This window comes from Lithobates pipiens, unplaced genomic scaffold (genome assembly GCF_037356315.1).
Source record: "Lithobates pipiens isolate NorthernLeopardFrog02 unplaced genomic scaffold, aLitPip1_a1.2 Scaffold_22, whole genome shotgun sequence".
NCBI classification, from domain to species: Eukaryota; Metazoa; Chordata; class Amphibia; order Anura; family Ranidae; genus Lithobates; species Lithobates pipiens.
In genome coordinates, this window is record NW_027507784.1 from 192,393,125 (window position 1) to 192,409,838 (window position 16,714).

Genomic DNA, 16,714 nt, shown 5'->3' on the forward strand with positions numbered 1-16,714 from the left:
ACCCAGGAGAGGCTAGAACCTGGCTGGGGCGGAGCGGTAAGAGGGTGATGATCCGTGTGGTCCCAACAGGTGAGGAAAAATAAGAGAATACCGGGGCGGGGGGCGTATCTTCATCTTATAGCTATGTGGTCCTATCAGGTTGTGGGGGCGGAGTCACAACCCAGAGTGTATGCTGCCATGATGCGACAGGAAATAAGATTACTGGACAGATCACCAGGTAAAAATAAAGGAAAGAAAGCCTAAAACAGAAAACGAATGCATCACATCCAAGAATCGATAGCTGCAATTTGTAGTTAATACCAATTTAAAAATATACAATCTGAACTGTAAGCATAACAAATTTGTACCTTTTCAACAGGAATGGTATATTTTTTCATAATTACATTGGTCCAGCTTGGATCAATGTAACTATGTAAATACTATACCTAGCTGATCCCCCTAGCTGGAAATCACTGAAGAAGACTCCGCTACTCCAGTGATCTTCACTTGCTTTTAAGACCCCTTTCACACTGGGGCGTTTTTCAGGCGTTTTTCATGCGCTTTAGCGTTAAAAAAAGCGCCTGAAAGAAGCCGCAACTGCAATCCCAATGTAAAAGCCTGAGTGCTTTCACACCGAGATTCCTTTCACACTGGGGCGTTTTTCAGGTGCTTTAGCGTTAAAAAAAGCACCTGAAAGAAGCTGCAACTGCAATCCCAATGTAAAAGCCCGAGTGCTTTCACACTGAGGCGCTGCGCTGGCAGGGCATCAAAAAAAGTCCTGCAAGCAGATTCTTTGCAGCGCTTTTGGAGCGGTGAATACAACGCTCCTAAAGCGCCCCTTCCCATTTAAATCAATGGGAAGCGCCTGTAAAACGCCTGAAAAACGGCTGAAAAACGCTATTGGCAGCAGCGTTTTGTGGGCGCTTTTAACCCTTTATTTGGCCCCTAGCAGGGGTTAAAAACGCCCCAATAACGCTCGAAAAAAGCTGGTAAAGCGCTGCTAGTTTAAGCGGCGCTTTACGAGCGTTTTTCGGGCGCTGACATTGTGAAAGGGCTCTTAAAGCACTTGGGCTTTCACATTGGGACTGCAGATGATCCTTCTTTCAAGCGCTTTACATGCGCTTTTTTTAACGCTAAAGCAACGGAAAAACGCCTGAAAAACGCCCCAGTGTGAAAGGGGTCTAAGTCCCATGCTGAGCTGCTAGCCTGATGCATTGTGAACACAGAAAGTCAGGTTGAGTAACTTTCAGATAATACATTTTCCAAATGAATACAAAAGGTTCCCTGATTAGATAACGTAGCATAGAGCATGTAACGTCACCTGAGAGAGACTGAAACTGAAGGAAATACAGGGGGCTGCTACTGCTTACTGCCTTCCAATTCTATCTGGCCAACTTTATCAAGAATAGAATACAAATTAATGAAGCTCGGAACCCCAGATTTGTTCCAGGTCAGTGACCGGATCAGTATAACAAAAAGAGAACTAGCATTTTATTATAGAGAGATCAGCCTTGCCATCCTAAATATTCAGTGTAGAATTCCTTTCAAGCCTTGTAGAAAGATTATGGCACAGCAAGATGAGGCATAGCATGATGATATAATCAAAATTTGCCCATAACATTGCTGCAAGCATAGAAAAAACAATTGACCCTGGAGACTATTCTATTAACGTATTCTTAAATAATAATCTCACCTCTTTTAATATATAACACACCAGTGAAACCCTGATACTGTACTGTAAACAACACAGTGGGGGTTATTTACTAAAGGAAGATCCACTTTGCACTGAAAGTGCATTTGGAAGTAAAGTCACTGTAGATCCGAGGGGGACATGCAAGGAAAATAAAAAACAGCATTTTAGCTTCCTCATGATTGGATGATAAAATCAGCAGAGCTTCCACTCATTTCAGATCTACCCCTTAGATTTAGAGCGACTGCACTTCCAAATGCACTTGCAGTGCAAAGTGGATTTTCCTTTAGTAAATAACCCCCTCTGTGTTTTATCATTTTATTTTTATCTCAACTAAAAGTTCACTTTTCAGTAACTAAACGTTAACTTCAAAAAAAAGCTTTTTTGATATTCATTCCCTTCTTCCAGCTAAAGCTATACTGATAAACAGAGGTTTAGTTGTAAAATAAAGAAAAGGGGCACACCAGTCTTGCTCATTACCCAAGTAGTATCTTTAAAGCGGGGTTCCACCCTAAAGTGGAACCTCCACTGATCGGATCCCTGCCCCCCTCCGGTGTCAGAATTGGCACCTTTCAGGGGGGAGGGGGGTGGAGATACCTATCAAAGACAGGTATTTACACCCACTTCCGGGCATAGACTCCCGTGGGAGTCTACGCCATTTCCTGTCCTGCCGCGCTGTCTGCTGGGACACACATGGGTCCCAGTGACAGCGCAGAGAATTTCTATTGCGCTGCGCGAACAGGTGAGTGTCCATTTATTAAAAGTCAGCAGCTGTAGTATTTATAGCTGCTGGCTTTTAATATTTTTTTTTTTTGGTGAAATCCCTCTAACAATACAGTAAAAAGAAGTATACTCACAAACAACAAAGTGGTAAAAGCTTATCAGAGTCCACAGTATACACAAGGCAACCAGGTCACAGAGACTAATCTGAGGGCTCTGAGGAAGAGGGGATCTCCCCTCAAAAATGCAACAGCCATCTGGAAGGTCCTCCGGCTTGCTTGGATTCATTTCGGTGACCTGGTTGCTTTGTGTATACTGTGACTCTGATATGCTTTTATCACTGAGTTTGTAAGTATATTTATTTTTATTGTTTTATTAAAGATACCACTTGGGTAATGAGCAAGGCTGGTGTGCCCCTTTTCTTTGTTTTACAGTGTTTCTTCTGGGTTCTCTCCCGATCCTTTAGGGGGCATCAAAACCTGTGCCTTTATTTGAACTATCAAGGACCTGTGATCCATCCACAACTGCTAAACCACTCTTGAGCGCAGAAAATTGCTTTTGTAAACAGAGGTTTAGACCAGTTATAGTGGCAACATTAGAACTGTTTGGGCAGCATTGCATCTAAAAAATGTACATGTTACAGGTACATGGTTCCCCAGGTTTCTCCTGAGCCTGGAAAAACCTTTTAAAAGAGACAGGCATACATCCGATCTTTAAAATAGTAATTGCTCACTGAGTGCTCTCCAACAGAGTGACCCACTTAACACCCTATGTATAATCACCTTTATACCATTCTCCCCTTCATCCCCTTCTTTTATTTAGGTCTCCATGCAAAATAAAAACAAATGAATTCCTTTTCTCTTGCACTTATTACTGAACTATCTCATTTTCACATGTCTTGCCTCATCCTCAATTAGGAAATCCCTGAGATCAATATTGAAGGTATTTGGTTATATCCAATTTGTGTTCGAATTCACAACCATGCTTGTATCTTCGTGAAGCCACACCAACTTTCAGTGGTCATGCTCAAAAAGGTCAAAAACCATTAAGGTTCTTGCTAAAGTATTGGCAGTCAGGATTTATGTCTTACCTCATCTTCTTTGTGGCATCAACAACACATATGGTGCTGTCATGGCTGACCCAGGCCATGTGGTCTCCACTGTTGGAGAAAGAGACACTGTGCACCCAGCCACAGCTGCTACTTGATTCAAACATCATCTCACCAAATGGCATTTTGGATCCCCAAGGGGTAGGTGCAGGACGTTCCTCCATTTCTTTAATATAGGATGAGAAGATCCTGTTGGAAACATGTTTTTTACATTTACATTATTGTTATCACTGTACTGCTTATTACTTAAGGATTTCAAGCATTAAGAGAAATATAGCAGAATAAGGTTAGGTAAATAGCAAGCTATGACAGAAGGATGGAAATAAAAGGTTGAGTGACAAGGTGTACTATACTTCAAATAAATTAGCTGTGGTTTGTTATAATAAGCCTATACAAAGAGGTATTGTGCCTGATAAAAATAGCATTGTTAGTTGGCAGAATAGTGCTAAATTAAATCACAAAAACTATTTCTAACTTGTAGAATGTACTTAAGATTGCAGGTAGGAATGAGAAATTGAGTAACCAAAAAACTTTGATAAAAATTAAGACATTTCTGTTACATTTTGCAATTGAAATGGGGAAGACACAATTAGGTGATTTTTAATGGTCTAATGAGTTTTAAATAGCTCCTGCGGGTTACAGAACTTTCTTTCAACTACCTCAAACCTATTTTTGGCCAAAAATTATAGGCCCATATAATTTATGTTTTTTATTCAAAGAAGGAAAAAGTAGAGACAAGGTAAAAATAAAAAGATAACCCTTTAATTTCCTTGCTAGCTGTCTGGCTGTGTCTTTTAGGCATTATAAACTTTTATTACATGCACCCTCTGTATTTTTGTCTTTTTAGCTGCATAAGATTTGTATTGATCATGTAGTTTCATGATGTCATTGGTTTGCCTGTACGTAAATCTACACTAGAGTAAATCTACATGTGTTGGTGTCAGGAATTAGTGTTTGTGTTCAAGCTTGAGGCAGGTGGCACAACGCTGCACAGGTTAATGCATGACCTCTGTTAGTAGTCTAAGTATGGACACTTCCTGTGATGCAACTATATATCCCACAATCCCTGGGTCTCTCAGTCTAGCACTGGTGCAGACGCAGTAATTACATCAGACAGACACAAGCAGCCTTAACAACGAGAGTAAGAGATGTGTTTAGATCACATTTTTTTAAGCAACACAGAGAAATGGCAAGGCATTGATTGGATGCTATGTGACCCAGAACTAGTTTGTCCTTTGGCGATTAGGGGCAAGCTAGATGAATTAATACATGGATAAAGAGAAATTGAATAGCTATGAAACTACAAACTACAGCCACAACATGGAAGCCTATCTTTACAAGGTAAGGGGGAAAAAAAACGAAATATAACTACACTAATACCTAGATAAAACAACAACAATTGAAAGTGTATAATGCCTTCAAGTACTTTTGAGTGATAAGCTTGGAACATGCAAGCTGTAAATGAGTATCAGAAAAGTGTATCTTTATACCTGTTCCAGTTCAGAAGCTCAGACAGCATTGAAAGGAAAGTATCAGTATCAGAGCCAAGGAACTAGCACAGTCAAAGTGTTCATTCATTGGTAGCCTCCATAATCTCTCATAGTGCATACGTATGAGTCACTATGTCACAGTTGGGCTTGGAGGCCAGTAACTATAACAGTAGAGCAGTACCCACCAACAAGCAGGACAGGTATACACGTAGGTCACCCTAGCAAACCATGTGGGTTCACCTGGGGTGCAGGGTCTAAATGCTAACTGGTATTTACCAGAGCTCCTGATTATGGTGATGGATTTTGCTGTGTGTTAGTACCAGGTCACAGTTTGGGCATGCCAGGGTCCAGTAGTAGATAAAGCAAGTAGGCATAAGAAGAAGTGCAGTCAGTCAGTAAACAAGCCAAAAGGTTGGCAACGAATGGTTGCAGGTTGGGATTGGGTAGGAGAGTAGTTGAGGAACAAGGAAAAATAAAATTTTATGATTTTTAATGCACACAAACACAATATAAAACCCCTTTTTTTTTGGTAAAATATAACAGGTGGTGTTAAGCCGTGTAGATAGATATCTAACCTAACATAACGTCTGGTGGGACAGAGACCAAAGAGAGGCACTGGCAATCGGCGCAAGGGGAAGGCGACCCCTCCTGCCACCTGTAAACGAAATACAGTGGCTAATTGGCTGCTCAGAAGGCTTTTATATAAAAGCAGACAGCTGCAGGCATCATCCCAGTATACCACTTGAAATACGCAAATATAGGTATTGCGGTCTTTAAGTGATTAAGAAGCAGATGTTAAGTGCAAACCCTACTGGCCAATCACAGTCCTTGTTCTGGAGATCAATCAAATGGCAGTATCTGCAACAAATCTTGTGAGGAAAGTTGAGGAAAGTCAGTTTTGCTGTTTGTTCTGTAGAAGAAAGACTGTTTGCTGCGGAAGTGAAGCGTAATTGTAGATCACAGGAATATTGTTAGTATTTCTTTAAATTTAATCTGTAGATAATACTGTATACAAACTATATACAAAACCAGCCCTTCCAAATACAAGCGTTTATGGAGTAGGAGAAATTATATATATATATATATATATATATATATATATATATATATAATCCCTGAAATGGGTCAAAAATCGTAGCCAATTACGGCTGAAGCTGCTACCACTCAATCTGCTACATAGCAGGTAAAAAATGCATACATAAAACGAAACAAACAAGGCAGCGCTACATATAAGTGAACACAATATGCTTATTACAGGTGTGCTCTATCATATAAAGCGCATGTGAAAAAAAGTCTGTTGTAATTTTACGATTAATCCCAAATATATATATATATATATATATATATATATATATATATATATATATATATATATATATATATATATATAATTTTTTTTTTTTTTTTTTTTTTCAATTTTAAGTGGATATGACTTTAGGGCTTCCAATGACATGCATGTTTTTTGTGAAGTTCATGCACTGCTTTTAAATTGGAATAATTTTCTCTAGAAGCACTGCTAAACATTAATGGGTCTTATGTATCAGTGTAATCTTACTAAGCTTTCCCCAAATCCACTAATTAAAAAAGAAGAAAATGATGAATACAATGGCAGGGAGAACTGTCATCGATATAAGGGATAATAAATATCTGCATGTATAATACTTACAGACTGCAAAGCATGCATGTGCATAATCTGAAAAAATATATCTAACAGTAACATTTCGTACATAACATCAGCCATTAAGAAAAAAGGCGATATTCTATTATATTTATTAGGTTTCTGGATGATTAGTGTTTAAGTGCTATATAGGCATAAAAACTGTCAGCTTACCTGCTTTTAAAATCACTTGAACCTGCTGCGAGTAGGACATTATTTGGATGCCAATCCAAGCTAAGGATAGTAGATCTTATGGGCTTCTTGATATGTTTGCACACCCACCTGTAATAATTAAGTCACAGCACAGAAACATTATCGTTATAGCCTATTAAGAACTAAAGCATTTTCTACAGTGAACAGTTAAAAAAAAATATCTAATGTATGGTAGCTGTAAATAGTTCTGGACTACACTATATTACCAAAATTATTTGGAAACCTGCCATTACACGCACAAACTTTAACGGCATCCCAGTCTGAGCCTGTAGGGTTGTATATTGAGTTGAACCACCATTTGCAGCTATAACAGCTTCAACTCTTCTGGGAAGGCTGTCCACAAGGTTTAGGAGTGTGTCTTTTGGAATGTTTGACTATTCTTAAAGAAGCGTATTTGTGAGGTCAGGCACTGACGTGGACGAGAAGGCCTGGCTTGCAGTTTCCGCTTGAATTCATTCCTAAGGAGTTCTATCGGGTTGAGGTCAGGGCTCTGTGCAGGCCAGTCAGGTTCCTCCACCCCTAACTCACTCATCCATGTCTTTATGGACCTTGCTTTGTGCACTGGTCCAAAACATTTGATGGAGGGCACCGTTTTTCAGGGTTTGTGTTTGCCCTCTTAGTTCACACGTCACTACTGGAATTCTATTTGAATATATACATGCGTGTGATTGGTTCTTTTAAAAGAATACAAGTGTCTCCAATACTGCCTATTTTTTATTTGATAAGCGCTTGAGTAACTATACAAATGTAAGTTTGTTACTATTTTTAATAAATCTTATTTTAAACGGTATCACACTATTTTGGCCATATCTTTCTGCCCTATGTGGATTTCGGTTGGTGTCGGAGATCTCTTTTAATTGGTAAAGATCAAGTACATTTAGGAATTGGAGGAAGACAAGTCCCGGATGGCTTAAGCCCAATGCAAAAGTTCATATAAAAGCAAAGGAGAAGGCCTTCAAAAAAATACGAGGCTGAGGGATCATCATCAGCATTCAAACTTTACAAAGAATGCAACAAGAAATGTAAGGGTGCCATTAAGGTGGCTAAGATAGAACACGAAAGACACATAGTGGAGGAGAGCAAAAAAAAAATCCCCAAAAATTCTTTAAGTATATAAAACAGTAGAAAAGGGAGGACAGAAAATATTGGCCCCATAAAGAAGGAGGAAGGAAATCTGGTTACAAAGGATGGGGAGATGGCGAAGGTATCAAATTTATTCTTCTGTCTTCACAAAGGAATTGAGGTGGCTTCAGTAACCAAAACTGCAGTGTTTATCCTCATGACACATCACAGGAAGCACCCTCATGGCTAACAGAGGACAGAATTAGAGATAGACTTGGAAAACTTAACATTAATAAGTCAACGGGACCAGATGGCTTGCACCCGAGGGTCCTTAGGGAACTCAGTCAAGTAATTGCCAGACTATTCTTCCTAAATTTTTGCCGACAGTCTAATGAATGAAATGGTACCAGCTGATTACAGAAAAGCCAATGTAGCACCAATATTTAAAAAAGGGCCAAAATAAATCCCTGGGAATTACATACTAGTTAGTTTAACATCAAGAGTATGTATGCTCTTGGAGGGGATGATAAGGGGCTATATACAAGATTTTAGTACTGAAAACGGTAACATTGGCCAAACCAATCTATTAACCTTCTATGAGGAGTTGAGCTGCCATCTAGATAAAGGAAAGTGTGGTGTATCTGGATTTTGCAAAAGCACTTGACACAGTTCTCCATAAACATTTACTGTACAAAGTAAGGTCCGTTGGCATGGACCATAGGGTGAATACATGGATTGCAAGGTGAGTTTAGAGGGTGGTGATAAATGGGGAGTACTTGGAATGGTCAGGGGTGGAAAGTGGGGTCCTCCAGGGTTCTGTACTGGGACCAATCCTATTTAATTTGTTCATAAACAACCTGGAGGATGGTATAAACAGTTCAATCTCTGTATTTGCAGACGATTCTAAGCTAAGCAGGGCAATAACTTCTCTGCAAGATCTGAACAAATTAATTGGGTTGACATCTACATTGCAAATGAGGTCTAATGTGGAAAAATTTAAAATAATGCATTTGGGTGGCAAAAATATCAATGCAATCTACTCACTGGGGGGGGGAACCTCTGTGGGAATCAAGGATGGAAAAGGACCTGGGGGTCCTAGTAGATGATAGGCTCAGCAATGTCATTCAATGCCAAGCTGCTGCTAACAAAGCAAACAGAATATTGGTATGCATTAAAAAGGGGATTAACTCAAGAGATAAAACGATAATTCTCCCACTCTACAAGACTCTGCTCCGGCCTCCCCTGGAATATGCTGTCCAGTTCTGGGCACCAGTTCTCAGGAAGGATGTACTGGAAATGGAGCGAGTACAGAGAAGGGCAACAGCTAATAAAGGGACTGGAGGATATTAGTTATGAGGAAAGGTTGCGAGCACTGAACTTCTCTCTGGAGAAGAGACGCTTGAGAGAGATATGATTTCAATTTACAAATACCATACTTGTGACCCCACAATAGGTATAAAACGTTTCCGCAGAACAGAGTTTAATAAGACAAGTGGCCACTCATTAAAATAAGAAGAAAAGACACACACTGACCTACCTACCTGACATACACTGGCCTACCTGACATAATTACACTGACCTACCTACCTGACATACACTGACCTGACACACATTGACCTACCTGACATACATACACCGACTTAACTACCTGACACACACTGATGGTAGTCACACACACTGACCTACCTGGCCAGGAGACAGACTGTGTGTGTCCTGCAGCAGCAGCTCAGCCGTGGTGTGTGGTGCACCCATCATCACAGCAGACAGCCAGAGGAAGGCCCCAGAAGGAGGGACCTGCTACGTGACCCGGCTGCACTCGGGTTTAGATCGGTCCTTGCTCAGCAGCTTCGGGGCTACTAAAACAGTTCTGCATGCCTGAGACCCGGGGGGGTTTTGGGACCCATTCGGGGGGTCCAGCCCCCCCCTCTCCTGAAGCCACTGTTCAGGCGTTTTGCTTCAGATGACGAAACGCTCAGATGTGAACAGGGGCTATTGAAATGAATGGGATTTGTCTTGGGCGTTTTTGGAGCTAATACTTAGAGCAGAAAAATGCCCAAAAATGCTTAGGTGTGAACAGGCCTGAGGCTACAAAACACTAGAAGGGAAAAAAATCTATTACACTGCAAAACGCTTGAAGCCAGAAGCCCCAAAACGCCTGAAGCTCAAACAAGTTCTGGAACATTTTTTTAGATAGATTAAATGTGTTTTTCTGCTTTTTATATTGGTGACCTTTTGACCTGTACAAAATTGCATCAAAATCGCACAACTTTCTGCCTGAAAATGCTATGCTCAGGTGTGAATGGGGCCTTAAGGTTTCTTTAACCACTCTCAGACCGGACCATTTTGCTGGTCAATGACCAGAGGTCTTTTTACAATTTGGCACTGCGCTGCTTTAACTGGTAATTGCGCGGTCATGCAATGTTGTACCCAAACAAAATTTGCGTCCTTTTCTTCCCACAAATAGAGCTTTCTTTTGATCATATTTGATTGCCTCTGCGATTTTTATTTTTTGCGATATAAACGTAAAAAGACCGCAAATTTTGAAAAAAAATGATATTTTCTACTTTTTGTTATTAGAAAAATCCAATAAACTCAATTTTAGTCATACATTTAGGCCAAAATGTATTCAGCCACATGTCTTTGGTAAAAAAAAAAGTCAATAACTGTATATTTATTGGTTTGCGCAAAAGTTGTCACATCTACAAACTAAGGTAAGTTTTCTGGAATTTACGCAGCTTTTAGTTTACGACTGCCTATCTAATTTCTTGAGGTGCTAAAATGGCAGGGCAGTACAAAACCCCCCCAAATGACCCCATTTTGGAAAGTAGACCCCCTAAGGAAATTGATAAGTGGCATGTTGAGCCCATTGAATATTTTTTTTTTTTACCTCAAGCGATTGAATAATGACAAAAAAATATATATATATTTTTTTTTTTACACAAAGTTGTCACTAAATGATATATTGCTCACACATGCTATGGGCATATGTGAAATAACACCCCAAAATAAATTCTGCTGCTTCTCCTGAGTACGGGGATACCACATATGTGGGACTTTTTGGGAGCCTAGCCGCGTACGGGGCCCCGAAACCAAGCACCGCCTTCAGGCTTTCTAAGGGCGTAAATTTTTGAGTTCACTTCTCACTACCTATTACAGTTTTGAAGGCCATAAAATGCCAAGATGGCACAAAACCCCCACAAATGACCCCATTTTAGAAAGTAGACACCCCAAGCTATTTGCTGAGAGGCATGTTGAGTCCATGGAATATTTTATATTTTGCCACAAGTTGCGGGAAAATTACAAACTTTAATTTTTTTTTATTTTTTTTTCACAAAGTTGTCACTAAATGATATATTGCTCACACATGCCATGGGCATATGTGAAATGACACCCCAAAATAAATTCTACTGCTTCTCCTGAGTACGGGGATACCACATGTGTGGGATTTTTTGGGAGCCTAGCCGCGTACGGGGCCCCGAAAGCCAAGAACCGCCTTCAGGTTTTCTAAGGGCGTAAATATTTGACTTCACTCCTCACTACCTATTACAGTTTTGAAGGCCATAAAATGCCAAGATGGCGCAAAACCCCCACAAATGACCCCATTTTAGAAAGTAGACACCCCAAGCTATTTGCTGAGAGGCATGTTGAGTCCATGGAATATTTTATAATTTTGCCACAAGTTGCGGGAAAATTACAAACTTTTTTATTTTATTTATTTTTTTCACAAAGTTGTCACTTAATGATATATTGCTCACGCATGCCAAGGGCATATGTGAAATGACACCCCAAAATAAATTCTGCTTCTTCTCCTGAGTACGGGGATACCACATATGTGGGACTTTTTGGGAGCGTACGGGGCCCCGAAAACCAAGCACCGCCTTCAGGCTTTCTAAGGGCGTTACAGTTTTGAAGGCCATAAAATGCCAAGATGACACAAACCCCCCCCAAATGACCCCATTTTGGAAAGTAGACACCCCTAAATTTAGGGGTACACTAGTGAGACTAGGTAATAAATGGCGGGTGCCCTGAAACTATAAAAAAATAACTAACCAACCAGCGTCACCTGTAACAGTTATATGGTGATCACTGGTGAAAGGGTTAACTAGGGGGCAATCAGGGGGCTTTATGCGGTAGTATATGGGGGTCCCTGGCGCTATAAAAAGCTGCGGCGAACCTAAATACCTACCTGCCTAACTAGCGTCACCTGTGACACTAATACAGCGATCAGAAAAACGATCGCTTATTAGGCTGGGTTCACACTGGAGCGATGCGGGAACGCCACGAATCCGCGGCGGGTTCCCGCATCGCATGCCTCCCGGCGGCAGTTCACACTGCCCTATGCGAACTGCTGGGAGTGTCAGTGAAATGTTAATGACACCCCCAGATCAGTTCGCATATCGCAGTGCGATCTGCAAACTCGGATCGCATGGTGTGAACACCCATGCGATCCGATTCTGCTGCGGACCAAAAAAAGGGTCCCGTGCGAGTTTGCGGCGGGTGCGACACGAATTCAGCCATACTATCTGTATGGCTGAACTCGAATCGCACAGAGATCGGATGTGATTTGCACTGCAGTGCGGTGCGAATCACATCCGTTCTCATAAACCGCTGCAATGTGAACCCAGCCTTAGTGACACTGGCGACGGGGGGTGATCACGGGGTTAAACCTTTATTGGGGGGGTTAGGGGGGTACCTTAGAACTAAAGGGGACTAACCCTAACTGCCCTAACAGTTATTACAGTCACAAATGACACCCGCCGGGTGATCAGGGGGTTAAACCTTTATTAGGTAATAAATGGCGGGTGCCCTGAAACTATAAAAAAATAACTAACCAACCAGCGTCACCTGTAACAGTTATATGGTGATCACTGGTGAAAGGGTTAACTAGGGGGCAATCAGGGGGCTTTATGCGGTAGTATATGGGGGTCCCTGGCGCTATAAAAAGTTGCGGCAAACCTAAATACCTACCTGCCTAACTAGCGTCACCTGTGACACTAATACAGCGATCAGAAAAATGATCGCTTATTAGGCTGGGTTCACACTGGAGCGGTGCGGGAACGCCACAAATCCGCGGCGGGTTCCCGCATCACATGCCTCCCGGCGGCAGTTCACACTGCCCTATGCGAACTGCTGGGAGTGTCAGTGAAATGTTAATGACACCCCCAGATCAGTTCGCATATCGCAGTGCGATCTGCAAACTCGGATCGCATGGTGTGAACACCCATGCGATCCAATTCTGCTGCGGACCAAAAAAAGGGTCCCGTGCGAATTTGCGGCGGGTGCGGCGCGAATTCAGCCATACTATCTGTATGGCTGAACTCGAATCGCACAGAGATCGGATGTGATTTGCACTGCAGTGCGGTGCGAATTACATTCGTTCTCATAAACCGCTGCAATGTGAACCCAGCCTTAGTGACACTGGCGACGGGGGGTGATCACGGGGTTAAACCTTTATTGGGGGGGTTAGGGGGGTACATTAGAACTAAAGGGGGCTAACCCTAACTGCCCTAACAGTTATTACAGTCACAAATGACACCAATGCAAAAAAAAAAAAAAATGCAATTGGTGTCACTGTGACTGGGGGGGCAGGGGTAATTGGGGGGGTGATCGGGGGGTGAAGGGGGGGGTGTGAGTGTGCCTGGCATGTTCTACTGTGTAGTGTCGTGTTGGTGCAACTCACCGATCCTCTCTCCTCGGTGCCGGTGTAGTGTCACATTTTGCTGCCTATCACAGGATGCTGCGGAAGTGACGTTGTTGCGTACTGCGCATGCGCGATGCGTTCCAAACGCTCGCGCCGTGCGTTCCAACATAGTTTCGGCAATACAGTTCAGCGAAACCATCACATAATGTTACGGAAGTGATGTTACACACAACACAAACACGGCCACGTTGTTGCGTACTGCGCATGCGCGATGCGTTCCAAACACTTGCGCCGTGCGTTCCAACATAGTTTCGGCAATACAGTTCAGCGAAACCATCACATAATGTTACGGAAGTGATGTTACACACAACACAAACACGGCCACGTTGTTGCGTACTGCGCATGCGCGATGCGTTCCAAACACTTGCGCCGTGCGTTCCAACATAGTTTCGGCAATACAGTTCAGCGAAACCATCACATAATGTTACGGAAGTGATGTTACACACAACACAAACACTGGGCCGTTCGTTACAACACTAATACTTCCCTTGTTACCTAGTAGGTTTTGCATTGCTGGGACTTGTAGTGCCTATCCTGAGCTACATGCTTCAATGTTCAGTGTCCTCATCCCTATCCCCATGCTTCAATGTTCAGTGTCCTCATCCTTATCCCGAGCTTCAATGTTCAGTGTCCATCCTTATCCCCGTGCTTCAATGTTCAGTGTCCTCATCCCTATCCTCGAGCTTCAATGTTCAGTGTCCTCATCCCTATCCCCCTGCTTCAATGTTCAGTGTCCTCATCCTTATCCCTGAGCTTCAATGTTCAGTGTCCTCATCCCTATCCCCATGCTTCAATGTTCAGTGTCCTCATCCTTATCCCCGAGCTTCAATGTTCAGTGTCCATCCTTATCCCCGTGCTTCAATGTTCAGTGTCCTCATCCCTATCCGTGAGCTTCAATGTTCAGTGTCCTCATCCCTATCCCCCTGCTTCAATGTTCAGTGTCCTCATCCCTATCCCCATGCTTCAATGTTCAGTGTCCTCATCCTTATCCCCGAGCTTCAATGTTCAGTGTCCATCCTTATCCCCGTGCTTCAATGTTCAGTGTCCTCATCCCTATCCGCGAGCTTCAATGTTCAGTGTCCTCATCCTTATCCCTGTGCTTCAATGTTCAGTGTCCTCATCCTTATCCCCGATCTTCAATGTTCAGTGTCCTCATCCTTATCCCCGTGCTTCAATGTTCAGTGTCCTCATCCTTATCCCCACGCTTCGATGTTCAGTGTCCTCATCCTTATCCCTGTGCTTCAATGTTCAGTGTCCTCATCCTTATCCCCGATCTTCAATGTTCAGTGTCCTCATCCTTATCCCCGTGCTTCAATGTTCAGTGTCCTCATCCTTATCCCCATGCTTCGATGTTCAGTGTCCTCATCGAAGCAGGGGGATAAGGATGAGGACACTGAACATTGAAGCTTGCGGATAGGGATGAGGACACTGAACATTGAAGCTCGGGGATAAGCATGAGGACACTGAACATTGAAGCTCGGGGATAAGGATGAGGACACTGAACATTGAAGCTCGGGGATAGGGATGAGGACACTGAACATTGAAGCTTGCGGATAGGGATGAGGACACTGAATATTGAAGCTCGGGGATAAGCATGAGGACACTGAACATTGAAGCTCGGGGATAAGGATGAGGACACTGAACATTGAAGCTTGCGGATAGGGATGAGGACACTGAACATTGAAGCTTGGGATAAGCATGAGGACACTGAACATTGAAGCTCGGGGATAAGGATGAGGACACTGAACATTGAAGCACAGGGATAAGGATGAGGACACTGAACATTGAAGCTTGTGGATAGGGATGAGGACACTGAACATTGAAGCATGGGGATAGGGATGAGGACACTGAACATTGAAGTTCGGGGATAAGGATGAGGACACTGAACATTGAAGCAGGGGGATAGGGATGAGGACACTGAACATTGAAGCTCGCGGATAGGGATGAGGACACTGAACATTGAAGCACGGGGATAAGTGATTACCACTGAACATTGAAGCTGGGGGATAAGGATGGACATGAAGCTCGGGGATAAGGATGAGGACACTGAACATTGAAGCATGTAGCTCAGGATAGGCACTACAAGTCCCAGCAATGCAAAACCTACTAGGTAACAAGGGAAGTATTAGTGTTGTAACGAACGGCCCAGTGTTTGTGTTGTGTGTAACATCACTTCCGTAACATTATGTGATGGTTTCGCTGAACTGTATTGCCGAAACTATGTTGGAACGCACGGCGCGAGTGTTTGGAACGCATCGCGCATGTGCAGTACGCAACAACGTGGCCGTGTTTGTGTTGTGTGTAACATCACTTCCGTAACATTATGTGATGGTTTCGCTGAACTGTATTGCCGAACTATGTTGGAACGCACGGCGCGAGTGTTTGGAACGCATCGCACATGCGCAGTACGCAACAACGTCACTTCCGCAGCATCCTGTGATAGGCAGCAAACTGTGACACTACACCGGAACGAAAAATACCGACACGGAGGAGAGATTACATCACTTCTTCTCCTGTGTTTACATTACAGGAGAGGAAGTGATGTCACGGAGCATTTCTATTCGTCGGGAGCGATCGCGAGGGGGTGGCCATGAATGAATGGCCTCCCCCTCATCCCGGATCGCTCCCGAACGAATACCGACCGCCGCAGGCACCGATCGGGCCCCCCACCCGCGGGAAGGCAGGACGTATATATACGCCCATATGCCTGCCCGTGCCATTCTGTCGACGTATATCGTCGTGCGGCGTTCGGCAAGTGGTTAAAATGAAACTGAGAAATGAATCAAACTTAGGTCCCTTTCACATTTGTACGAATTGGGACGCAAAGTCGTATGACAAGTTGTTCACCATGATTTCCAATGACTACCATTCATATTAGTATGACTTCAAGTCGTGCCGACTTCAATATGACTCTGAGCACGTGCACTCAACTTCTTTGGTCGACCATGGCGAGGCCTGTTCTGAGCGGAACCTGTCCTGTTAAACCGCTGTATGTTCTTGGCCACCGTGCTGCAGCTCAGTTTAGAGCCGGTTCACACAGCGGGCGATGCGAGGCGACACGACTCGCCTCGCTCCTCTGCAAGTCGCCCCCGTT

The 16,714-nt window shown here is 43.0% G+C and overlaps 1 protein-coding gene across 3 annotated transcripts in view; it reads right to left on the reverse strand.

Annotated features, from left to right (window-relative positions):
* The window catches only part of ARPC1B (actin related protein 2/3 complex subunit 1B), a 91,523-nt gene that overhangs the window by 28,822 nt on the left and 45,987 nt on the right, over positions 1-16,714 (reverse strand). For all 3 annotated transcript variants that reach the window (XM_077448760.1, XM_077448761.1, XM_077448759.1), the window contains 2 exons: positions 6,819-6,926; positions 3,480-3,686 (listed from right to left, as the gene is read on the reverse strand). In XM_077448760.1, coding sequence (XP_077304886.1) covers positions 3,480-3,686; positions 6,819-6,926 — 315 coding nt within the window. The remainder of the gene's footprint in view (positions 1-3,479; positions 3,687-6,818; positions 6,927-16,714) is intronic.